The 26,551-nt window shown below is 41.9% G+C and overlaps 1 protein-coding gene across 2 annotated transcripts in view; it reads right to left on the bottom strand.

The window, feature by feature from the left end:
* The window catches only part of MMEL1 (membrane metalloendopeptidase like 1), an 82,623-nt gene that overhangs the window by 36,691 nt on the left and 19,381 nt on the right, over positions 1-26,551 (bottom strand). For both annotated transcript variants that reach the window (XM_018552322.1, XM_018552313.1), the window contains exons 3-6: positions 7,409-7,444; positions 7,175-7,336; positions 3,641-3,721; positions 13-108 (exon numbers count right to left, since the gene is read on the bottom strand). In XM_018552322.1, the coding sequence (XP_018407824.1) occupies positions 13-108; positions 3,641-3,721; positions 7,175-7,336; positions 7,409-7,444 (375 nt within the window). The remainder of the gene's footprint in view (positions 1-12; positions 109-3,640; positions 3,722-7,174; positions 7,337-7,408; positions 7,445-26,551) is intronic.

Genomic DNA, 26,551 nt, shown 5'->3' with positions numbered 1-26,551 from the left:
GCTTAGGGTTACCTTTGGTGAGGTTCCAATCTGTATAAGCCACTGGCCATTCTCCAACGATAGTAAGGAGCTCCAGAAGAGGTAAAGAGTCTCGCTGCTCTATCAGACCTGGAAGCAAAGGCGGGAAGGGAATATTTTAAAGCACTTGTAAACCCCGATCACTAAAGTTTCATTGAACGTTTTAAAATGTTAACGGAATATGAAAAGTCATTGAAATATTTTATAATCTCCATTTAACATCCTGTGATCCTGCCATGAAGATCCTCGTTCCGCCACTAGGGTCATTCTTTGCCCCTGTCTCTCCTGCGTTGTCACCTGGTCACATGGATGAAGATTGCAATAGACATGTGCGACATCCGGACACCCCTGAATTTCCGAATCCCAATGCATCCGAATGTGTCCGAATCCAAATTTCGGTTTAGCGTCTGAATTTCGTAAAAAAATGAAACTGAATGGGACATGTGACTTTTTTGGCCAATCAGATTTGTTTTGTACAGCCTGTTGTGTTTGCCTCGGGAGCTCCTCATTACCTGGGCACATACCCCCTTGAAATCTTTTAATCTGCCTCAGAACTTTGGCAATAGAGTAGTCAATAAAGAGAGATCGATTAGGTAGTTGAACTGGAGGGATACATACCAAAGGTAGACTTGGGGGCCTACATAGAACGGAGAATGGAAAGCCATCTAGTCACTCTGCAGTCACAGTGTTTATTCCACACTGTACCTGTGTTTTACAAGTCACTGTGGAATCTGTAGAGTCCAACAAAGGTGCTATCTGCATAATGCTGCAGAGAACACTCTACTATGGGAAGAGAGGTTGGTCACATGGGTTTGACGGATCACACGACCATGCTCTTCTCCTTTTTTTCCCATTCATTTGAGTTTTGTGGTCCCAAAGCAAGCTAAGCACTAAACACTTGTGCAATACACACCAATGTGCATTATTAATGTGCTTTTTTTAATATCTTTTTTTTACGTGTTTTATATCCAATTTTATGTTTTTTATTCTTTTGTTTAATATAACCATCATTCATTTACATATGACCCTTCCAATTTGTAAATTTTTGTTAAATCTTAGTCAAATCTAAAAAGAACTGGATAACACCAAACTGAGGCAGTTCTAGTTTACAACTGGTTGCTTTTCTTATTTCCTACTAATGATCTCAGACCGCCAGTGGTTGAACCTGTACAGAAGAGATCCTTTGTCTTCCTGTTACATTCCAGTCTACAATGATGGAACCCTGCCCAATACCGTGGCCTGGTGCCAATTCTAATGTAGCCATCTGCAGTTGTGCTATGATCATGAAGGAGATATTCACTGGGTAGGGGTGTCATGGCAAGGACAAATCTGCACTTCAAACGGAGATAATGTCAGCAGAACATCCCAGAGGGAGTTGATCGGAGATAATGGGCGCAATGAGTCTGGTAAACAGGAGAGGGGACAGAGTGGGCATAGCACAAAAATAAAACCCACATGGAAACTGAGCACTTACTGAAACAGAAACACATGTCGAAAAACAGAATAGCTGCAAATTTGTTCAGTGTGGTGTAAGGTAAGCATTGTGAGAAAAAGGGTCAGAGTACAGTACAGTGGAAAATTTGCAAAAACACTTAAAGAGACCCTGTTACCAACCAAAACATTGCAGGTAACAGAAAAGAAAATTGCAACATTTTAAATGCTTACTTGCATTTTTCCTTTCCTTAAATGATATATGACCTTGTGCCTTTAAACGACTAGAACATTTGACTACTCCAGGAAGAGTCAATTGCCTAGCACAGCCCCCTCTCTCCATGTACGTCATTGTCTTCTCCACTTCTGGGAGTGTCTAATTACTGTAATGACCCAGCTCCTCCCCTCACCTCGCTACATAACGTTTTATGCAGATGCCAAGGGAAGAGTGAATGAAAATACTATAGGGTTTCACTTGAGTCCCTGGAGCTGCTAACATCAGATTCAAGATGGCGTCATTCAGCAGGGCTTTTGGAGGGCTATCCAGGGGAGGCTTTTACAGGTAAATAGCATGTGAAAAACACACTGAATGCAAACATAATCTTATTTAGAGATTATTGTCTACGTGAATAGTCTGGCGACGGGTTCTCTTTAAGGGGAAATGCCACAACGGGCCAGTGTTAAAAACCTTTGCTGGAAGCTACTTTACTCTGGCTCCTGGGATGCTATGGACCAAATGCTCACTGTGAGGGTGGTAATTGTCCCAGGAATGGAATGTTAGCTTGCATTTGAGGCCCCTCACATGGGTACTTTACAGAAACGTATTTCTTTGAAAAACTGGGTAACAGAATGCCTGTTTGGTATATCTATAACAACAGAGACAGCTCTTCTATAGTATATACCAGCCTTTTTCAGCCTTTCAAATGAAGGAACACCTTAAATAAATGTTAGGTCTTAGACAACCTCTGCTTATAATTACTATATCTACAGAATAGAGAGCGAGAGATAAGCATGGAGTACAAAGAATGTGACATACTTAGCATATTTGACACCTATAGCCTCTCTATATAATATAATCATTTTCAGTTAGAATAATGTTATAAACAAATTATAAACATAAGAAGCACACTCAATGCCAATTTTAGTGTTCCCTCACATTGGTGGTCAGGGGAGAAGGACTCATTGGTGAGTGGAGAAGGGCTCTCTTAGATTTATGGTTAGTGGACAAGGGCCCCTTTTCATTTGTGGTCAAGGAAGTTCTCCCTTACATTGGTAGTGAATGGAGAATGGGTCTATGACATTGGTGGTATGTGAAGAATTGCCCCCTTACATTGTTGGTGAATGAAGAAGGGGTCTATGACTTTGGTGGTGAGTGGAGAATTGCCACCTTACATTGGTGGTCAGTGGAGAAGGGTGCTATTACAATTGTGGTGAGTGGAGAATTGACCCCTTACATTGGTAGTCAATAGAGAAGGTTTCTATGACATTGGTGGTGAGTGGAGAATTGCTCCCTTACATTGGTGGCCAGTGGAGAAGGGTTCTATGATATTGGTGGTGAGTGGAGAACTGCCCTCTTAAATTGGTGGTCAGTGGAAAAGGGAATCATTAGGTTGGTTGTCAGTAGGAAAAGGACCACCTTACATTAGAAGACATTGTGAGAAGGACCCCTTTCCACTGGTGGTCAATGGGAAGAATACCTCTTAAATGATGGTCAGTGGAAAGAATACAGACTTTACTGATAGCTAAAAAGACCACTCGTGTCATTGGTTACTTATCTGAGAGGCAAAAACTGCTCATTGCTCAAGGAACCCCTAGTAACATCTGTAGGGAACCCTGGTTGAGAAAGGCTGGTATATCAACTGAGAAATTATGTTTAATGCACTAAGCTTTAACAATTGTTGCTGTTATTTTCAGCTATGGTAGCAAATGAGATCTGAAAAAAATAAAAATCATTATAATTATGGAAAAACACACAATTGTTCTTAGTGACTTGGGCTGCATAGGGCTAATGTATACAATAAACAGGAGCAAAGAGAACTGAGCACAGGTACAGCTATTACCTGCACCAATCACAATGCATGGTTCAACAAAAATTAGATTGGTTCCAAAGAAACAAAGAAATGGCTCAATTTTCTTCCCTTCTTCCCTAAACTCTAGCAGATCATCCCTGTTATATGGTGCACATACTTACTTTCATTCATACAGGACTTGTACAAAGTTTTGGCTTTTTTAAAGGCATCACGGTCATCCTGCTCTGGCATCTCAAGTAAACCTGAATGAGTGAAAATCATTTTTATTTAATCAGAATCAGATAGATATAAATAGTCTAATAATTTCTAATCTAAAATGTTACGTTAAATTCTGCACAAAGGACAATATATATATATACAATACTTAAAGGGACTGTTTCTAGGTCTAGGACTGCTAAAGCAGGAACATTTAGAGAAAAATAAGGAAATAAAATGATATACATATAAAATATAAATAGGTACATGCTATCAGTGATACATGCTTTATAAATAACTACTACACATAAGAGATACTATATGGCCAGTTTGTGGACACCTGTCCATCACACCTATATGAGCTTGTTCGACACTCTATTACAAAACCATGAGCATTGATGTGGTGTTACCCAATTCCCTTTTGCTATAATAAGAACAAAAAACTCACAAGGTTTTGGAGCATGTAAATAGGCCCACTTAGCCAAGAGAGCATTTCTGAGGTCAGGTACTGAAGTTGTATGAGTAGACCTGACTCACAATCGATGTTCCAGTTCATTCCAAAGGTGATCAGTAGAGGTGAGGTCAGGGCTCTGTGCAGGCCACTCGAGTTCCTCCATACCAAACTCATCAAACATTCAGAGCTGTCCTTTGTCCCCTGCACACTTCCTGTGTTAACTCAACGAGTCTTATCAGCCCATCCGCATCATGGACTACAGAACGGTTAGTTCTTATTTTGTTCAGATAAGGAGAAAGGAGTGTATTCAGTTTACTAAGAGACAACTGGGCAGGGATGACGCCATTTCTCATTATTTCAGTACAAAAAAGGCTCTGCGATGTCAGCTCACAAAAGGAAAATAAGAGCTGAAGGTATTTCTAGCAGATCAACAAGTATTTATCTGTACCTGCAGGGTCTTTAAAGGGATAGAACATTTGGAAATGTACATTGTGATGTTTGGGGAATATAGCCCAATGGTGAACACTTAAGGACCAGTCTTGAAACCAACTTGAACATAAACAGGACAGCCTTTATTCCTCTTCAACATAATTGAAACAGAACAGTTCATGTGCTTCTTATAATAATCTGCTTTTCCTCCGCATATACAGTCTTTAGCACACCTCTGTGTGATACTCACACTGCTCACCCCTCGTGAGCACTCACACTGCTCTTTCAGCAGTGTGTCCGCCAGGTCCCTTGGGTCACCGACCTTCCCAAGCCTCCCCTGGCTGTTCCAAATGCGTCCAGCACGCACCCAAGTCTGCTTGTGGCCGCGTGCCTCCTGCACACCCACGCACAACTTTCCCCCTGAGCTCTGGGCTGGCTTCCTAATGAGGCTGCTCTCAGCCACTTGATCACTCCAGGCTGGTCATTGGCAACACCTGGCCCCAGGAGATTTCATCCCACCTGGAGCTCTAAGAAATCTCCAGAGCTCCAGATCCTATCTACAATTCTGAACACCTGGAAGAATCTGAAAGACCAGGTTCTTCCTTATGAAATGGTTTACCCTCTGCACCCTGTCAGCCCTTCTGGCTGAGAGTCCTGGGTGTCATAGTTGCCAAACTACACCGTGGCATTGCCTTGCACTGCCACAACCTGTATTGCGGAGATGTACTGCATATGTTTGATTTGATTTTACCTTGACATACACTTTAAGGATGAGTCTTCCACAGCATTCTACACGTCAGTTTGATGCGTTCTTGTAAAACTACATTTTAGCTGCTTCTAAAGCCTTGGGTAGTTCTTATGTTATGCAATATGTAGATCTGTGTGATGTCAATCTACCTTACCATTGCTCTTGTTCTACAAACTAATTAAAGGAATCCTTTCCCAAGAGACCCATGGAGCCGGCCATTGCTGAACTCTGAAACTACTAGGCTGATATGCCGGCTCTCTGGGTTTAATACTTTGAGGCATCGATCCAGAAAACCCAATGCAAATGGGACTTCTGACTTTCCTTATTTGTGTATTTGTTTTTGGTCAGTAACTCAAAACTATTGAAGCCAGAGGATCAGAATAACAGTCAGACAACTAGCAAGGTCATATATTTCTCTTAGGAAAGGTATACTTCAAAGTAGAGGTAAACCCTAGCTGGATGAAATTAGATTTGCTAAAACACTATGGGGCTAATTTATAGATGTTCCTTCAGTGTACAGCTGGACAGATGCCATTTGCACGGCACCAGCGCCACCAGATGGCCCTGAGGAGCATAGGAATTCCAATGCCATCTAGGGGTGCTAGTGCCAAGGAAATGGCATCCGCCTCACATATATAAATCAGCCCCTGTGTATTGCTGTTTTTTATATCATAAAATGCTGTTTTCACCTTTTTTGATCTATTTTCCTATCTCAGTGCTCCTGATTACCTCCAGCCCCCTTTCAGCCACTTCCTGTCTATATTCACTCATGCCAGTGTCAGCTGCACAATATTGCTCCGACCTGCTTCTTGATGATGACAACACTGGACTCTGCTTGGTCCATCTGTGTCAGCACTGCTCCTTGTAGTCTGTACTAGAACTGCATGTGACCGGGTGCCAACCCATAGAGAGAAATTTGGGCAATAGGGCAGAGTGTTGTCACTTCATAACAGGAAGTGCCTGAACTTGATGGCAGGATCACCAGGTATTACTTTAATGAAAACTGTAGAGTTAAAAAGTCTCCAAATGACTTTTGGAATTACAATAAGGGCAGATTCACATATTTACAATGCACATTACCCACATTTTGATTGGCACCACAACGCACTTTTACAGTAGCGGGTAGCACATCACGCCTTAATGCACAATATACAGATCTCTAAGTACACTAATCTACTGTCATGGTGATAAGTCCTTAAACATTTTGGAGCTGGTCTTAAGTTTTCAGCCTGTTTCAGCCTGTCTACAAATAAAAAACAAATGTTGGGTTGGCAACTGTGCTTTATACACTGCGCGGCCAGAAAAAAAGTCACACACGCTAATATTTTGCTGGGCCGCCTTTAGCTCTGATAATGGCACGCATTACCTGTGGCATCGTTTCAATAAGCTTATGCAATGCCACAACATTTGTTACCGTCCAGAATTGCATGAATTTTTCCCCAAGATCTTGTAGTGATGATGGTCGTGCCACTGCGTAGAGTCTTCTCCAGAACATCCCAAAGATTCTCAATGGGGTTAAGGTCTGGACTCTCTGGTGGCCAATTCATGTGTGACAATGATGACTCATGCTCCCTGAACCACTCTTTCACATTTTGAGCCCGATGAATCCTGGCATTGTCATCTTGGAATATGCCCAACGTGCAATCAGGGAAGAAAAAAATCAATTGATGGAAACACCTGATCATTCAGTATATTCAGGTAAACAGCTGACCTCATTTTTTGGGGACATAATGAACCTAGGCCTGACTGAATTAAGCAACCCCAGAAGCAACACTGGCCATAATCCAGGTGGTGACATTTTTTTGGTCAGGCAGTATATTTTGCCATTGATAAATTAGTCTGGTCCCTTTTGGAATCGGAGAGTCTTACCTTTTAAAATAATCTCCATTTCATCCCGGAGAATATCGAATATGCTATATCTAGAGCTGGTTTCTGGGATAACGTGCTTGTTCAGCCAGCCACCACAGGCATACTGGTAGAAGTCAGTGCAAGGTTCTATAGAGGGGTCCATGTTCTGGATAATTCTTGCAGCTAGGGAAGAAACACCAAGACGTCAAAAAAAACATATCCAAGAGAAAAATCATCTAAAACCTAAACACGTACCTGCGGTCACACATCCTGTTGTCGTGCATACAGTCTCTGAAAGAGAAAGAAAAAAAAATGATTTCAGGTTCTTTTTCTACTTTTTAAAGCTGAAGACTAAAAATAAAAAAAGATTTATTAATAATTTAATAATTTTAAAGAAGAACTCTAATATGCAAACTGCATCCACAGTTCCTGAGGTTACAGTTGGGTTCACCACCTTCCTCCTCCCAACTCCCAAGCCTAAATATTGGTCCAGCACTATAATGGAAAACCAAAAGTGATGCCTGGGATACAACTGGAGCTGCAGCCGCTATTTCAATGTTAGGTGACAAAATGTTTAGTCATCCTTACCTGCTGCCTTTCGTGAGTGCCGGAAGGTTATGAACTTGAAATCAAAACTCCCACGAAAAAAAAACTTACACATCATTACCTGACTGTAGCTGTAATTGGCACCCACTTCTGATATACTGTGTATATATGTATATATATCAATCACAGGGGCACCTTGCACTCGGAAGCCCCAAAGAAAGTGTGTTGGAAAATATTTCTCCTATGTATACCACCTTTCTTTTAAAATATTGGGGTTCTAAATATTGGGGTCTAAAGGCACATAGGCTGTTCAGTTTGAAGGGGAATTTTCCCTTAGCTTAGTAAATGAGGTGAAATTCCCTTTGTGAAGAATACCCAATCACGAGCAACGATAACAAAAACCCCCCAGTGTTTTTTCTTGCACACAATTGGATGATGGAAGTCAGCAGAGCTTCACCTCATTCACTAAGCTAACGTGCAAATTCCCTTGCAAAGTGAACAGCCTATATGCTTTTAGTAAATCTACCCCATTGCCTCTTCTTGTAACTATCTAATTTAAAAAAAAATCATTTTATAGAAAACTATTTAACATAAACTGTTGAATTAATATTTTACAAAGTATTATTTCTCTAGTGTACATAGTTCCAATAGGGAGACATTTAGGCCAAGGGGTCTAACTATAACCATGCAGCTGCAATGGGGCCCAGAGCTATACAGTGATACTGTTTATAGAGATGGCGATTTCTATTAAATAAATGTATATATTGTTCTGGAAACCTTTTACGAATGAGTATTCTGTATTACTAGAGGCAATGTCCTTGAGGTAGAGATTAAAGTGAAAAAGGACCCCATTATTTTGTTGCTATAGGGCCCCAATACACCTAGTTAGTAGCCTGTTTTAAGTAAACATATCCTTAAAACATATTGAAATAACCCAGTACCCAAAAGTAGAATGGATCTCTAGATACTGCAGTGGACACTGGGATGAAACAGTACTGTCTACAGGTCAATGTACTTGATCAACAAAGGCCTTATGATTGTATTAAACATACAGTGAGTGAACCTTTCACTGACAGGCCTGTTATGAAAAACATATGGGGTTATTCACAAAAGGGTGAAGAGTTTGGAGAAGGCAGAAGTGAACAATCTAGGACAACATAGCTGACCTGGAAAATGAGCTGAATTGGATAATTTTTCCAAATCAGCTATTTTGGCCTAGATTGTTCACTTCTCCGGCCTTCTCCAAACTCTTCACCCTATTGTGAATAACCTTGATAGCGTTACCCAAAAGTTATTTTTAATACTGAATAGATCTCCCAGTTATATATTTAGTCTGCATCATTGGCATTCCATCTGTGAAGTGGCACCATCATTTGACTTTGAAATGGCCACAGCATTAAAAGCAGAACTGTGAATACTTGTCACTGGGGTCCCTGAGATATAAGAAAAGAAGAAGCCAGCATGCAATTCCACACCCGCCACCACCCGCACAACACTGAACGTTTTCCTTTATTGACCAGTACTCTTTATTTCCATAACCTTCAGAACGTAGGATGGGAAATAACCAGTGTTTTAATAAACTCTGCTAAACTTCCCATAAAACCATGCCCTCCATATTCTTTTCCACATTAAACACTTCATTTCTCATATTTTTTTGGGAGAGCCGTTGGCCAAGCTAAAACTGTGTTGCTTTTTCCATATCCAAAGCACAAAACGATTCTGACATTCCACTAGTAATGTTAAGTTCTTCAACTTCAATGATATGTCACTCTTCTCCAACACAAATACAAGACGATATCTCAAATTCCTAAGCTATTCTGTTGGCCACTGGCACCTCATTAGGATTTATTAGTAGAGGTGTTATGTTACATAAGATTGAGGGTTCCATTGCTTATGTCCTTAGTTCTAAAAGCAATATTTGGAGTTCAAGGCAGCACTGCAATTACCATGTAAAGGACACAAGTTGAGCGGTTTAAAGGGCACTTGCAGTGGTAAATTTAGAACATCTCATGTCTCTTCCCATAAAAGGCTATGTTTGAAGAAACTTGAAAGAGTATGTGGCTGTGGTGTTTTTAACCTCTGTTCAAAGTGAATCAGTCAGCCATTTTAATCTTTGTAAAATATATGCCTTGCCTAAAAGTAGGTGCCACGGTATGCCCGCTATTCTGTGTGCCCCCCTGATCCTGGATTCACTTTGTTACTAAGGGTTCAACAGAAATTACTTTGGGTTTGGAGCTCTTTCCTACCCACTATTTTTCTATCCAATAAGAGTACCACAGTGGCCAGTCAGGGCTTTCTCATTGGAATTACAAACAACTAGGCCTTAGCCCAGGCAATGGGGCTTAACCTCAATTTCGGAAATGTCAATCCTCTAGTAGAGTGCAGTCAGGATCGGAGGGGGGCACAAAGGAGATTTTTCTTGTTCTGTTTGATGGGTTTACATTAGAACTAAAGATTGCCTTATATATGAGTGATCCCTTAACATGCTAAACTTTCTTGCATTTGGAATGTCCAATGGTGGAGGACTGTCAATACTTTTTCCCAGTTTTTTGTGGTAAAATTAGGTACCTCGGCTTATATTCGGGACGGCTTATACTCGAGTATATACGGCAGGTTAGAGAATGTGCCCTTGCTAATCTGTATCTGCATTGCAGTATCCATAAATATGGATGGCTGATTATGGTTGGACTATGATTAGATGGAATAACACTAAGATAAGGCTGGTGCTTTTGTAGCAGGGGGCATGGGACGTGAGATATCACCTCTGCAGCTGGGGACATAAAATGTGAATGAAATACCCCCTTTGGACTTCCCTGGAGAGCAGCCATTGGGTGAATCGAACGTTTTATTGACTGCTGAGGCACTCAGGCTGCATTCTGGGATGGAAGGTCTCAACATGTTTGGCACGGTTCATTTATAGTGAATAGGCCAGTAAAATAATTATTACTCATGTTACTTTTAATTGGTGCTGCCGTCTGAAGTTAAACAGAGACAGTGACCTCCTGAAATAAATGGCAAGTTTGTGTTTCAAGTTTCCACTGTGGAATCGTGTGCTGACATGCAATGAGGCCAACATTCAGGAGTATTCAACTTGATATTTTAATCGTTGTTTGAAAGAAGATAGTAAATATAAAATAAAATATAAAAAGTCTGATACAATGCCAGTTGAAATGCGACCTTATCATTGGAGAGGAGCAGTATTTCCATGTATTGAAACTAGAGGTGCACCGAAATGGAAATTTTAAAACCGAAACGAAACTGAAATAAAAAAAAATGTCAGGCCGAAACCGAAAATGTTTTTTATTTTTATTTTTTAAAATATTTTATTTTTTATAAACTTTTTAAATTTTTTATATTCATTTTTATTTATTAATTCATTTTTTATTAAATATTTTTTACTTTACTTTTGGGGGCTTCTGGGGAAATATTAGGGGTCTAAACAGACCCCTGATATTTCCCTTTTAAAATAGAAAAAGAGATTGAGAACACAAAGTCCTTTGATAACATTGTTTGTTTACTATAACTACAATTATGAATGAATGGGGGTGATGTAGATTTGATGTAGATCACTCCCATTCATTCATAATTGAGGATATAGTTAACATAACATATCCTCAACACTGATCGCTGAGTGTGTGTACCTTGCTTTTCTCTCTGACACGCTGTCACAGGAGGCTGATCGAGCGGTGTAGAGAGGAAAGCCCAGCCTCTTGTGACAGCGCTGTCTACGCCCACACACCGCTCTGCCGGACTGCGATAGGCGGCTGAGCGGAGTGGGAGGAGAGACGCCGGCCGCTCACAGCGCTCGGCCGGCTCTCACTTTCTTTTCTCCCCGCTGGAACAGCGCCCAGCGGGGAGAAAAGAAACCTGGGATGCGCCAATGTATCGGCCGAAACATGGCTCTTTCGGCATTATGCCAAAAGTGCCATTTTCGGCCGATATGTTTCGGCGGCCGATATATCGGTGCATCCCTAATTGAAACATTATGGGCACAAAATGTTCCTTTTTTAAGCTTCTATTGCAGGAGAATGTATAAACTGGTTTTTGCTACACATGGCAGATGACCATCTCTTCTCCTCCTCCATGTTTATCTTTTTAGAGATTTCAGTCGTACAAGCCATGCTAACAGTGACATAACATCGCGCCCCTGAGAAGCCAGAGACTGCAGTTGGGTCACTCCCCCGAGCTGCTGTTTTTTTTTTTAACAATTATACCAATAGATAGCAGAGCTTTGGGAGAAGAGAAAACAAAGATCACAAAAAACATAAAAAAACAACTATGGGCTTTCAAGGTGCCAAGAACTGAATGACAATATCTATTTAAAATTCAATTTTTTATTGATATGAATATACATTAAAAGGTTTGTAAAAATAAAAATTGCCATGTGTCCATTTTGTTGTCTTCATGCCCCCTGCTTTATCAAATCGCCAATGTTATAAAGTAGACATCGTTTCGTTCCAAATTAAAATTAGGATGAAATTTCAGAAATTCCGAGATTTGGATGTATCCGAATTCCAAATGACAGATATAATGAATGCAAAAAAATCTGAATTTCAGATTCCGAAATTCGTTAGCGGTAGTCTGTACGAAATTTTGTTTGTTAGACAATTTCGTTGCAGCAAAGTGACATTTGAGGGGAAAAAAACTCCCCCCCCCCCCATGCTGATGTCACTTTGCTGTAACGAAGGAAACAAAATGAAACCGAAATGTGATTTCTTACAGACTACCGCTAACGAATTTCGTCCGAATCCAAATCCCGAAACAAATTGACTTTCGGACCCGAATCCCGAAAAAAATTAAATAACGCAAAATCCAAATCAAAACGAAACTAAACTAAACAAATTGTTTCCCGATGCACATGTCTGTTATAAAGTAGAAGATGAATAACAGCATGGCAAAAATAATATAGAAGAATATGGACTTTAAATGGTCAGCCTTAATATGTCTTGTACCATTGTCCCAGAATATACAGTCAATCAAAAAACCAACAGAAGTAAAGAGACCTTTAAGGTCTAATATCTATCTATCTATCTATCTATCTATCTAGATAGATAGATAGATAGATAGATATTGTGGGGGTATAGCGCAAATGGGGGATCACCTTCCCTGGGAAAAAGCAGTCCAGGCAGCAAAGTTCTTTTTCTTTCTGAACACATCCAACATGTAGCTCTCTCAGAAGGCTGGCTGGCTCCCCTTTTATCTCACCTGGACAAGCACTCATCAAGCAATCAACTATCCAAGTGTGACACAAAGCCCGAGCTGGACTTTCCAGACACAAATGCATAGAAAATATTAAAACCATGCAATTTTCAGAAAAGTACACAGAAAGTTAACAATACATGCTTATTTAGCGCCGCGTTATATGAAATAAACTCCTCCTGGCTCATAAGTCACCATGTAACTGTTGTCATGTCTTGTTATTTAATTGATAAATATCCAATCTTGGCATCCGTAGTAAGAATACATAACATGGCGATGGAAGATTTAATTAATACAATTCTACACAGCTGTTTGGACACCTGATGACATTGACTAAGATGTTCTATTTGGGAACACTGTGGGTGGCGAATATCTGGATGTAGGATCACTTTTTCTGAATTGAGAATATATCTACAGTTCCTATGATATGTTAGAATATTTACTTACTGCCTATTCCTAAGGAAGCGGACCGCCGGTCTAAGAAACGCGTAGAGCTGTGCCCATTGACGCTATAATCACCATGTTATGTATTCCAACGATGGATGCCAAGATTGGATAATTTTTAATTAAATAACTAGATACAGAATTAGAACAGTTACAAGGTGACTTATGGGCCAGGAGGAGGTAATTTCATATAACACAGCACTACATAAGCATATCTTGTTAACTTTGTGTGTACTTTTCTGTAACGTGTATGGTTAATATAATACTTCTGTGCAATAAAAAAAATAGATAAGCTCCTATTACTTCTGTTTGTAGGCTTTGCAGTAAACCTTCCACTAATCAGGGCATGCCCAGCTTAGCACATGATGAAAAGATGTATAATGGGTCAGTTAAGCCACTTATGAAATTAAAGGACATTAAAGGGAAGGACAGAAGGCGAGAGGGATGGGGCCAAGCTGGACTTTTACAGCAAACGTTCAGATATGCATAAATCCTTAATTGCTTATAACCTTGGATCTACTGATCATTTTTACATGAAGGCGGCCACGGCTCACTTTAACATTTACCCCCTGCCCAAATGTATTAACTGTCAAAACATGAAAACTGGTATATGTACCTTGATTGGGGCCACCAATCCCACTGTTCCCTACTGACACCTGTCCCGAGCTTGTCTCTCAAAAAGGTCATTATGAGTGCTGTGTTTTGTTTACAATGTTCTTAGTTCAAGGCAAGACCAAGCTGTCATAGGCATAGTCATTATCTATAACAGTGGATCTCAACCTGTGTAACCTCAGGACCCACATCTGTCCTTGGTCATTAAGTCGCAAGCCAAGTCGCACTGCAATGAAACGCATGGCATTGCGGTACTATGCGTTACAGTGCGGGCTCCCACACCAGAACGTACAGTAGGTGCGATTGTGTGGTGCAGTGCATTAATCGCATGAGGCTGTGTGATTAACGCACTGTACTAGTAGGAACGGGCCCTCAAAAACACTGACAGACTCAGAGAACCACAGACACAATCTCTCACACGCACATACACACTCCAAAAACAGTTTATTTCTTTTTTCTTTTTTTAAAGATTATTATTATTATTACACAGGATTTATAACGACATCAGTTTGCACAGTGCTTTACAATATAAGTAAGACATTACAATTAGAATACAATTCAAGACGAGATGGTAAGGAGGGCCCTGCCCGTGAGGGCTTACAATCTAAAGATCCACCCAGTCTCCCTAATTTATGAGAACTGGAGTGGATCCGCAGGCTGGGGTCCAGTGTGGGCTGCTGTGCTGTGACGGAGCTCCATCCATATGTGCATTGCTTGTACAGATCCCTTGTAAAGGTCCTGTAAAGGTCTGGGGAGCCAGAATGTGATGTCACTCCGGTCCAGGCACAGGACATGCGAGGGAGCTCTAAGCAATGCACATATGGGTGGAGCTCCCTCACGGCCATACCCCCAGCCCACCCCACTCCACCTCAAGCTGATATTCCGAATGCTGCTGGCCAAAAGAAATGACTATGTTGTTCTAGGAAGAGGCTGAGGAGCCTCTCACCTAGAAAAGTAGAAGGCACGCAGCGACCCACTGAACTCGGGGTTGCGACCCACTTTTGGGTCACGACCCACCAGTTGAGAACCAAGGATCTATAAGATCTTAGAAGTGCTAAAACTGTGCGGCTGTATTAGCGATCACATATGTTTTGCCCTCTGAAGTAATTGCATCAGAAGACCGGCTGAACAGAAATACAAATCTTTAAGCGGGTAGAAGTGTGCGTATTTTAGCCATTTGACTGGAGTTCACCTTTAAATATACACGAATGGAACTTTTCCAGCAAAAAAAACCAACGCAGTTATCGCAGATATCGCCCCGCCAGTCTCTCCAGTTACAGACGTTGAGAAAACATCTCAGCGGCTGCCAAACAGGAATGTGCTGTGTGATGGAAATACAGCATGGCCAAATCTTTCAAAACTGCTGATAAATTCCTAAATTATCCTGACACATGCATGAGAGTGTGAAATTAGAGTTAAGATCTCACAGTGACTCGCTAACACGGTTTTGACAGGCGCCTGTTCTAATTAGGTGCTGGATTTAATTGTTTATCTTCCAAATTCCACATTTGTCCATGACACAAGAGGCCAGACTGAAACACAAGGGCAGAGGTGTTCATTTGGCGACGTAGTATGTAAGCATTAGCCATCAACTTGGGCCATCAAGTAAAACACATCAATTGCTAATGGTGTCCAGAAAAAGTTGGACCTGTACCCATATACATTCATTTTAGCTTACATTTATATAGCATTTTCATCATGGCGAGGTTTTAATCTTCAAAGGTCCGAAGGCTTTTGGGTTCTGCACTGAGTGATGAGACAAAGCCATTACGGCTGCCAGTGCCGCTGGAATGGAATTTGGCACCAGTCATGCAACAGCCTTTGACATTAATGTGCCCCTAATACCTAGAGACAAAGGGTTAGAGCTTTAGTGCAAACAGAAGTTGGTCCCCATTGTGGGCAATGGAATGCAGAGAAAGTTTATTTACGTGGGTCTCATGTGAAATCAGGCTCTATTTCTAATGACCCTTTGCAGTCAAAATTAGCATGGTATCAATAGTGTCTCCAGGTAGGACTGAAGCCCCTTGCCAGTCATTTTGCATTGAGTAACCAGCCACTAGATAGCGCAACATTCTCTGATAAAAACAGACTTCAATATCAGTGGCTCAGACCAGTCACCAAGACTCATAAAGAACCTACCATCACTCATCAATAACTGATAGCTTGGCTCTATGTGCTCTATGTGGAGTGACCTTGAAAAATGTAAATACTGTTTGGTTGGGCCTCTCCATGCTGTGCCAAGGAGTCCTCATCTCGCATAGACCTCTGTCAAACAAGACTAGGATCTTCTTGAAGTTGGATTAAAGTCCAACCAGAAGTGAAAAATTGTTCCCATGTAGAGTCAAATAGAGTCAAGTAGTAATGACACACCAAGACTCATGAAGAACCTACCATTACCCATCAATAATTGAGAGCTTGGCTCTAGGTGGAGTGACCTAGAAAAATGTAAATCCCGTTTGGTTGGGCCTCTCCATGCTGTGCCAAGGAGTCCTCATCTCACATAGACCTCTGTCAAACAAGAGTAGGATCTTGAAGTTGGATTAAAGTCCAGCCAGAAGTGAAAAATTGTTACCATGTAGGGTCAAGTATTTTTAGATTGTGCCACATTACCTGCAATTGGTATCTGAGATGGTAGAGCTCTGAAAAACCTGGAAGCCGAGTCATTTCTGTACTACCACAGGGGCTCCGAAACACGAAAAATAATCCACTTTACCTGGAAATCCCCTTTAAAGTCAAATCTATAATACGGGACCTTCTTCTAGATCTTCATCAATTTTTGACTATTTTGTTTTTCTAAGGCGTCTTAATCAGCCTTTCTGTTCCTCCTAGAAATCATTAAGCCGACGTAATCTCTGCAGAACTTCGATGCAATTATACGCAATCACGATGTGAAAGCATTTTTAAGTTAATCTATGCAGGAGCGCAAACGGCGGTATGGAAACATGTGGTTAAGCCGTATAATTGCCTAGAAAACCTCTGAATAAGAACTGGATTCTTATTATCCTATCACTTGAACAAACCCGCTGTAATGCTCTCGTTTTAATGTAATGTCTTTGAAAGGCATTAAAAGAGGCAATTGGCACTGAGCAGGTTTTAAATGCTTCTTTTTTTTCGCTGCTAAACTGCTATTGTCCTCTGCCAGATAACGCAGCATGGTTGACAGAGTTCGATGCTGCATGGAAGTACAAAAGTTAAAAGCTGCTTATGTTGGGTCCAGAACTGGTTCAGGCTGGGCAAGAACTAGACTTTCTGGGGTGCTGGGGTGTTACAACTGCCTACAGACATCAAATGTCATGCGTGAACAGCTTGACTGCGGAACACTAGGCATGAGCAAATCTGAGAGATTTTGCTTTGCTGAAATGTTGACCAACATTCAACAAATTTAGCTTGGATTAATTGGAATCAATGGGGAAGGTGAAATTGCTGTGGTTTTGATGTTTTTTTAAGGGTACGATCAGGGGTTCACCTGCCTTCAGGCACTGTGAGCGATGGAGTCGTCGTCCCACCCCCCCCTCTCCCTCCCACCAGCCTGCTGCAGTATTCCCCAGCCCTCTCCAGAACTCCTATCTCCATACAGTAGCACCCAGAACTCGAATCCCCCTACTATGACACATAGCCTATTGTAAAGCTCTCTAGCTATCACAGAACCCCCCCCTGCCACATTCAGAGCTCCTGGGGAATCTTAAAGCTCTTGCCATATTTTTTATACCCCTGACCACAACGTTGATACATTTTTATTTCTCTATTTCCCTTACTGACCATTGATGCCAGAGCAATCTTCCTCTTGCTAGCTACCACGTTGTTCTTTGTCACTGAGGGGCGCTGTAAAGCTTTCTCGCACAGGGCGCCTAAAGACCTAAGGCCGGCCCTGCTTCCTCCAACAGACCACAAGACAACAGGATGTTCTTCTTCCCACTGACCACTGACACTGGAACATTCTTTCTTCTACTTATCACCAATGCCTGGGCATTTCTTCCTCCTACTGAACCGCAAATGCCAGAGAATCTTTTTCTTTTACTGACCACTGACGCCTATGGATTACTGATGTCAGGCCTTTTTTCTTCACATTGATGCCATTTCAGTGTTCGCACCATCTATCCATCCATCTATCTATCTATCTATCTATCTATCTATCTATCTATCTATCTATCTATCTATCTATCTATCTATCCATCCATCCATCCATGTGGGCATAGTGACAAAATATCAATGGTCTATATATTTCCTATGGAAACCATGGGGCCTGGTTTTCGTAGGGTAGCGCTCCTGGCTATGCCAATGCCTCCTTCTATTGCCAATTGTCACCAATATTTGCTCAGTTTCATCTGGGAATCCTGAAGTGGCGGTGTTCCCTACAAGGCTAGAGGTTCCTTGAGCATTGAGCAGTAGTAGATTACTCTCCTGCCTGGCAGTACCTGTATAGCGTTGGCACCAACATCACTTAGCAGAGCTAGTGGGATGGGGCCAGTGGAATCTTTTCTCTAACCAATGTAAGGGACATTCTTTCCACTGACCATCAATGCAAGGGACTTTCATTCAAATGACTACTAATAGAAGGGGCGTTCTTACCAATGACTACCAATGTAAGGGGCATCCTTTCCACTGACCATCAATGTAAGCGGGTTTATTTTAACTGACCACCAATATAAGGGACATTCTTTCCACTGACCACCACTATAAGGGACATTATTTCCACTGACCACCAATATAAGGGGCATTCTTTCCACTGACCACCAATGTAAGGAACATTCTTACCACTTACCAACAATGTAAGGGGCTTTCTTTTAAATGACTGCCAATTTAGGAGACATTCTTAAACTTAGACATTCATCAACTGATCACCAATGCAAAGGAGCATTCTTTCCACTGCCCCCCATGTAATGGAACATTCTTTTCACTGTGGCAATGTGGAGTGACAGATCTTTAATCTACTCCTGAATTTCAGAAATTCATGTTAGGGGCCAAGTTCTCATATGGCGGTATACCTACCAGTATGCATTTGGGTTGTCGTAGAAAGTCAGAACATAGAAAAAAGAAAAAGGGAAGAAGTAGTGGAAATGTTGGAAATGTTATCTGTTTGTATTGACAAAATAGCAGCATGGTGTCTGAATGGAAGAATTCAGCCCTCATGAGAAGAAAGAGGGCACATTTTATATGGAGTAGTGGGGCTCCTGTGGCTTTTAGTTGCCTTTCTGGATATACAGATGGACAGGTGAGCTAATTTGCTAAACACATTTATGTCTCCCTTAAAAAGCACCTTGAGCTGAAGAAGGACAAGGTTATCAGCAGCGCTCTTGTCCCTAGTTATTACGGAATCTACTTCACTGATGACAGCACTGAAGTGCTTTTAATTTGGACTTGTATTCATCCAAAATCAGTTAGTCCCTTTAAATTGAAAACACTCACTAAATGCCTTTCATTTGCATAATCTTTATCTAATTAAACATTCAGTCTGCCATGAAAGAAACTAATTATTTCTTTCTTTGACAGAGACAAATGTAACAAATGAGGCACACAATCTCTGAGATGTAACTTTTTATTCTTCTTAGCACTACCACTGTGCAGATAATATTTAAAATATTTAAAGAATGGGTGCACTTTTAACACACATTGGCAATGGTAATATAGCCAGGCAATACATGCGAGTTAGAAAATATAACTTAGACATTTTTTCCCTTTCTCCTGCTGTCCCCCCCCCCCCAAAAAAAAAAAAAACATTGCCACTCTGCCAGTTGAAACTCCAAAAGGTAAAGAATCCATCTGCATATCTATGTCTCCAGACAATTAGATACATATCCTCCAATCTTTTCTCCTTTGCATAGATATAGGATTTCAGTCTGCTTGCTTCTCCTCCCCACGGGCACTTTGAAACAAGGTAACTTTTGGGGTATCACCGGATAAATGTGCCAATAATAAATTACGTGTAAGGCAACATCTTCAATATGGCCATCTCCACTGTTAAAAAGAAATAGGGAAAGTGGAGAAAGTTCACACATGAAAAACAGACCTAAAGAGGAACTCCAGAAAAAGGTTGAAACCTTTGTCAGCTGTAAACCACACTCAGGGCCAGCATGAGAGGAGAGTTGCCCAAGGTACAGTGTTTTCATGTCAAGGGAAGGAGTCGTGACCATCACTCACTCATTGTTGCTCTGTAAACTCCTGAAAGCTATGGTCCTGGTGCCCAACCTGCACCCCAGCAGCCAACCCTGCCCTGGGTTGGTTCTGCCACCTTGGACACAGAATGGCTGCAGAGTGCCAAAGCTAGGGGGCTGCATTCCTACACCTGGCACTAGAAAGAAGCTGCTACTGCCAGGTGGAGTGATAACAATGGAGGTGTAGCCCGAGCAAGGTGTCATCAGGAAGAGGGGGTGGTGCAGGAGCAGATGAGCAGGTAAAAATAAAAACTGAGGGGAGGTGCTCTGTTGAACACCACCTGGGGTTGATAATTAACACTGCCACCGACCACCGCTGTCTGTGTAGGGGGTGGGGTTTACCAGCACTGCCATTAACCCCCAATGTGAGAGGGCTACTGGCTAATAAACATGCCACTGGCCACAAATGTATGCATTGGGTCTGGGGGGGATTAAGAGCACAGCAATCAACCACCAATGCGTGGGGGGGAGGGTAATTTTATATAACACTGCCATGGATTATCAATGCAGGCAGGCGGTTTAGGGGAAGAGGGGGTTAACAGCTTTGTCTTTGACTACCAATGAAGAGGGGTTTAAAAAGCATTGCCAATGACCACCAATATGGGGGTTGTTATTGGGTTCATTGGCATCAATGTTGGGGGTTTATTGTTGTGGTCACTAGCACAAGTACTGAAAAGACACTGACTCATGAGTAGTAAACAGAGGGGAAGAGGGGTTTGGCATCTTTGTCTTGGCCATTAATTGACCTTGCCCCAATACTGACCACACTGGTGTCTCCTTTGGAAGATATCCCCCATTTCCCCAACAACTATTACATTTTGGATTCCCCTCACTTTCTGGTTAATGATAATGGGCGTCAGGATAAATAGACAGAGTGAATCTCCATATTGCCTACACAGACAGCAATAAAATCTGATAGTTGTACCACTTTAACAAAAAGAAGTAAGGTCTCACTTAAATAGTTACAAAACGTGGGCTTGTTTCATAAAAATAATAACTCTGGAGGTGATTTAAGTTATATACAAATAGAAAATGCAGAATCTTGTGGAAGGCCTTCACAGAAGAGCAGAGGCTGTTATAGTATTTGTGAGGAGACAATGTATTAATGACCATGGTTCCCTACCCACTAGCAGTGACCACGGAGGGAGTGAGATTCAATTAGTGAATGTTCCAGTTGGATATATACCTAAGACGAGATAATGGAAGATGACGCAGTGTTGAGAGCTTCATAGGTTAGAAACATGACATTGAAATTGAAGTTAATAATGTTTAATGTTTCATAAAACCCAGAGGAGCAGCATCAATGCAGATCCTTTGCCATCAAGTCACTCAGAATTTTAGAACTCTCTACAGTTTTTCTTTATGAGAGTTGTAACAAGCCGCCCCATGGATTTCTTTATAGCTTACACTGCTTATAGCTTACACTGCGGTGAGCTCTTATAACTTTACTGCCCACAAAACCAGAGAGCTCATTTCGGTTCACAGTAGACATGTGCGATTCGTTTCGTTACGAATCAAAATTTGTACGAATTTTCCTGAAATTCCGAATTTCGGAGCATCCGAAATCCGAATGGCAGTTTCCGAATTATATCCGAAATACGAAATTCCGTTAACGAATTTCGGATCCGAATTTCTTTGAAACAGGAACTAATATTACCCCTGTAAATGAGGTTGAACAGCATGACAAGATTTTTTTTTAATCCGAGATACGGATCCGCTGCTGCTGATGCATTACAATACACAGTTACACACACAGGCAGGAAATACGAAATTCCGTTGACGTATTTTCGTTCCATTACGAACATTCGTTATATTGAAGGTAAAAAGCAAAGTACATTTATATTGGAGTTGATGGTAGTTTTTTTTTAAAGTCCGAAATACGGAATTCGGAATACGGAATCCGTTAACGGAATTCGTATTTCGGATAAAAAAACAACTACCACTCCAATATTAACAAAGGTATTTTGCTTTTTAACTTCATCATAACGAATGTTCGTAAAGTTACGAAAATATAACCGCCACTAACGAAAATTCGTATTTCGTACGAATCCGAATCCGAATTGAGTTCAGTTACGAATTACGAAATACGAAATAACGGATATTCCGAAACGAAACGAAACAGAACAAATTTTTTGACGGCGCACAAGTCTAGTTCACAGATGTTGTCAGAAAAGTGATGAGACCTAGTAAAATGCTTCAAGGTGGTGTCTACCAGTCAACCATGAACCTTCATTGCTCCCGGGGCTTGATTTCAGGAAGCCTGGAGCTATAGGGGACTTTAAGGTCTACAAGAAAGCTGCTTGAAACTTCCTGAAGGCTTTGTAAATGCCAAAGAAATACTTACAGTACACATTACTTTCCAGAATGGAGCTTACAAGGTAAAGCCAAAAAGCACCCTCATTGGGACTAATGGTAAGCATATGAGAGGGATTTTCGTTTTTTTCCCCCCCACCAATCCTTCTAAGTGGTAACAACGCCAAAGTTGTAATGAAAGTTAAATTACTTCCAACAGTCTCCCCTATCAACCTCCTTCTGCTTTGGAGAAGAAGAGGCATAGTATGTCCTATTTGGGGTATTAAAGTGAATCTCCAGTCAAGAGTTTAGGGTTGCATAGAGTGGAGAAGTGTTAGATATTCTGTCTGGCCTCTGATGCAGTCTATACCCCCACTAGAGAGATTTCTCCTCTCTTCCTGTTTCGAAAACACAAGAGGAAGTGATAACAAAACCTCACTAAAGTGAAGGGCTATCTCACCTTTGTCAACAGGTGTCCCCATTGGGGGATCTCCCCACTCTTCCTGTTCTAGTGACATCTTTGCAGTATAAGTGCTCCACTCATCTTCTGTCCTGGTGAACTGGCCATCGCTAGAGCAGAAAGTGATGGTGGATCACCTCAACGGGGACAGAGGCAGTGTGCATTAAGGCTTAGGAAATGCTTGGTGAAAGCATTATGGGCAACCAACATGTGACTAAAATACAGTGTTCTTGGTAGGAACATGTAGGCTGCCATTGCTCACCTCTTCCTGAAAATGATAGTTGCTTATTTGTCATACTAGAAATGCAGACTGCATTCTTAATGACCATTTGCCTAAAAATTTACTGAATTGGGGACCATTCTATCCCCTGTGTCCCTCCTACTCAAGCATGAGCTTAGTCATAAAGTCTGTGATGTGAAAAGGGGGGGATTCTGATGTGAAAGGGGGGGTGGGGGATTCATATGTAAAAGGGGAGCTTTGATGTGAAATGGGGCATTCTGATGTAAAAGGGGGGCTTTAATGTTAAAGGGGGGATTCTGATGTAAAATGTGGGCTTTGATGTGAAATGGGGGATTCTGGTGTAAAAGGGGGGCTTTGATGTGAAAGGGGGGATTTTGATGTAAAAGGGGGGCTTTGATGTGAAAGGGAAGATTCTGATGTGAAGGTGGGTTCCTAATGTGAAGGAGGGACTTTAGTGTGAAGAGGGAAAACCACTTTTGTATTTTTTTGTGGGGTTCCTAGTTTAATAAACATTACATTTTAGACTGGGGTGCCTTAAGATTTTGCATACTTTTAAAAGGTGACATGCAGAGGAGTCTCCAGGCCGGGTGTTACTCAGATTGGTCGCCTGGTGTCACCTGCTGGCACGTCATTAAGCACGCGTGTAATGACTAGCTGTCGGTGGCCATCTCATTATGCTCGGTATTAAGGATGGGCTCGGGCGTGTTCGCAGTTCCACGTGCCGAGCCCGCCAGGAAGCTGACAGCGCGCAGCGCCAATCACAGGCACTGAGACATTTCCCGATCTCTGCAGCTGCGGAGCGGGAAAATGTCTCGGTACCTGTGATTGGCGCTGCACGCTGTCTGTTTCCTGGCGGGCTCGGCACGTGGAGATTCAAACACGCCCGTGCCCATCCTTACTTGGTATGTAAGGTGTGCTGCTGGGCCCCCTGCTTTCTTGTGCAGATGTTGGGCTCTCGGTCCTTGTCAGTAATTTTGGTGTTACCCCCTCTAATAGTGTCACCTGGTGCGTGCTGCACCCCCCTTGTGATGCCACTGGTGCCATGACTGAAAAAAAGTTGAGAAATGCTGATTTAGATTGGTAGTCATTATTGCAGTAGTCTATCACAGCTCCTCCCTGGTGGTGCCATTGTCGTATAAATCACCAGGGTGGAATTTTCCGACAGGTAAAGAGATACAATATTCAAATATTACTTCCTAACCTACGCTGACCGGTTGCTTGGGGTAACGCTGGCGTTTTTCATTGCTGTGAATGTCGAGGAAATGTGACTTTGTCAGACATTGCAGTCAGTTTGTTTGCTGTGATAAACAGCTAATCACATCTCCAGAGGCTGCCGACAGCCAATTTTCTTCAATTCGGAGGATAAGTAGAAAATGATGTGCTATAATTACACTATGGAACAGCTGTGCACTGGACTGCTGGAAGACTGATTACTTCTAAGCTGTTCAGATGGCATCTAAAAGATGTAAAAATCCCTTCCCCTGGGAACAGCCGCCTCGGCCATGTTGCTTAAAGAGGAACACTAGCCCTGGGGAGGTTTTAGGTGATGTTTGTTAATGTTTTTCAGTTTAAATTAGATGTGAACCCTAACTGAATGGCATTTAGTTTACATGTGGCTGTGCATGTAGGCAATAGGTGGCTGCAAAGAAGCTGCAGGAGATCAGCAGTGCTAAGCTATAATATCAAATGAAGACATTTTTAATTTTTAATGATCTTGTGCCCACCCAACCAAGTTTAACTCAATGCTCCTATATCCCTGGCTTCTGCACCTAGGCTACATACTGATAGGTTCCCCTGATTTGGAGGAGTGGAGCTGGTGGTCGTGCACCCCCTTTGCCTTTCCTTTTGCCCCCTGCCCCCCTTTGCCTCTCCTTACCCCGTCTCCCTCTTACACAGCATCTTTTATCATGGCTAACCACTTGGGTGGAGAGCGTTGCGGTAATGCATGCATGTTAACACCATGTGTTTGATGTGCTGCGTTAGGCTTCCTATTCAAAAAGAAAGGTTTAGCGATGCAAACCAATGGCCCTTGCAGCAAGGCACATAGTGTGGTGCAGCACACCTTTATTAGCAAGGTGCATTGGAGTGCCATGGCTGGATTTCCCACAAGGACAACCAAAGCCCAGCCTTGGGGCAGCAGGGAGTAGAGGGGCAGCAGGGGTGTGGAATTCCTATCTCCCAATGGCCGGACATGCAGTTCAGGGCACTGGGCGGGTAGTTGTTTTCTGCATTTATCTCTGCTTTGGGCAAGCGGGGCTAAATGTACAGCGGGAAAGCCGCCGCTTTTGTTTTGTACAAGTGATCTCAGCGATGTTGCCGAGAACACTTGTATGCTGCCTGCATACAGGAGGGCGCATTGAGGAACCTAGCATTGGGGCAGCAGAGAGAGTAAATCCAGCCCTGATGGTGCCATTCAGTATTGTGGAGCCATTCAGAATTGTGCCATTCCAAATTGTGGAGCCATTCATCAAGTATAAATGGCACTGCATCGCACCATCACAAGCAGCTGTGGTAATGCGTACAGAAACGTGCACGCTCCTGCAAGCAATATTGTAAACAGGGTCTAACTCCTACTATCACCCCCTTTGCTGTTTACCCCTTCCCCAGAAACCCACCAATGCCTCACTCACAACAAACCTAGTCCACCCCTACATGCCACACAGTCACCCCTGAATGGAGAACATATCACGGGGGTCATCTATTCTCTTTTGGCTGCAAGTATACCATCAGCACCTATTACCTACCCACAGTAGTATTTTCAGTGCCTTTCTGTTGTACAATGGATGTTTTATTTAATATAAGGAAGGATATTGAATGGTAAAGTGAACCTGTCTTTTGTCCATGCAGAGTCATGCCCTGATCAGCCACTGCAAAAAAGGGGAAACGTTCTATTTCCAGTAGGGAGACAAGCAGGAGCAACAAATACTAAGGAGTTAAATCTAAAAACACAATGCTGGATTCCATACTGTGATTCCATACTGAATTGCTACACTGTGCTCGGGGAGGCAACTAATGTAACATTTAGGGAGAAAGGGAACGCAAAACTCCTTCAAGGTCAGAATATTCCCAGCTTTGCTGCTTGTGAAAACATGTTGAGAAACATAAATTGTATCAAGTTTTAGTTTTCATATTTTGGAGGACACTGTTCCCATGGCTGCAAGGACTTTAAGAAGACCTGTCATGATTGAAAATATGAATTGGTCTCCGTGAGCTGATTAGGCGAAATTTCGCTTGGAAAAAAAAAATCACTTTTCTACTTTAATAAGAGTATAATTACAGTACATTTTTACTTTTTTTGTTTGTATTTGGTCAGTTTTGGTGTACTGTGACTTCATTTTTGATTTCATTGTCTTTTCTGTTTCTGTAAAATAAAGGAAAATAATGAGTCTGATGAGGGCCTTTTTTTTTTTGGAACAAGAGCACGAGAATAGGTCAAGGGTAGGTGAAAGTTG

The sequence above is a fragment of the Nanorana parkeri genome, unplaced genomic scaffold (genome assembly GCF_000935625.1).
Source record: "Nanorana parkeri isolate BGI_ZX_2015 unplaced genomic scaffold, ASM93562v1 scaffold5, whole genome shotgun sequence".
Classification (NCBI taxonomy): domain Eukaryota; kingdom Metazoa; phylum Chordata; class Amphibia; order Anura; family Dicroglossidae; genus Nanorana; species Nanorana parkeri.
Note: the sequence above shows the minus strand (reverse complement) of the source record. Positions and strands in the feature narration are given on the sequence as shown.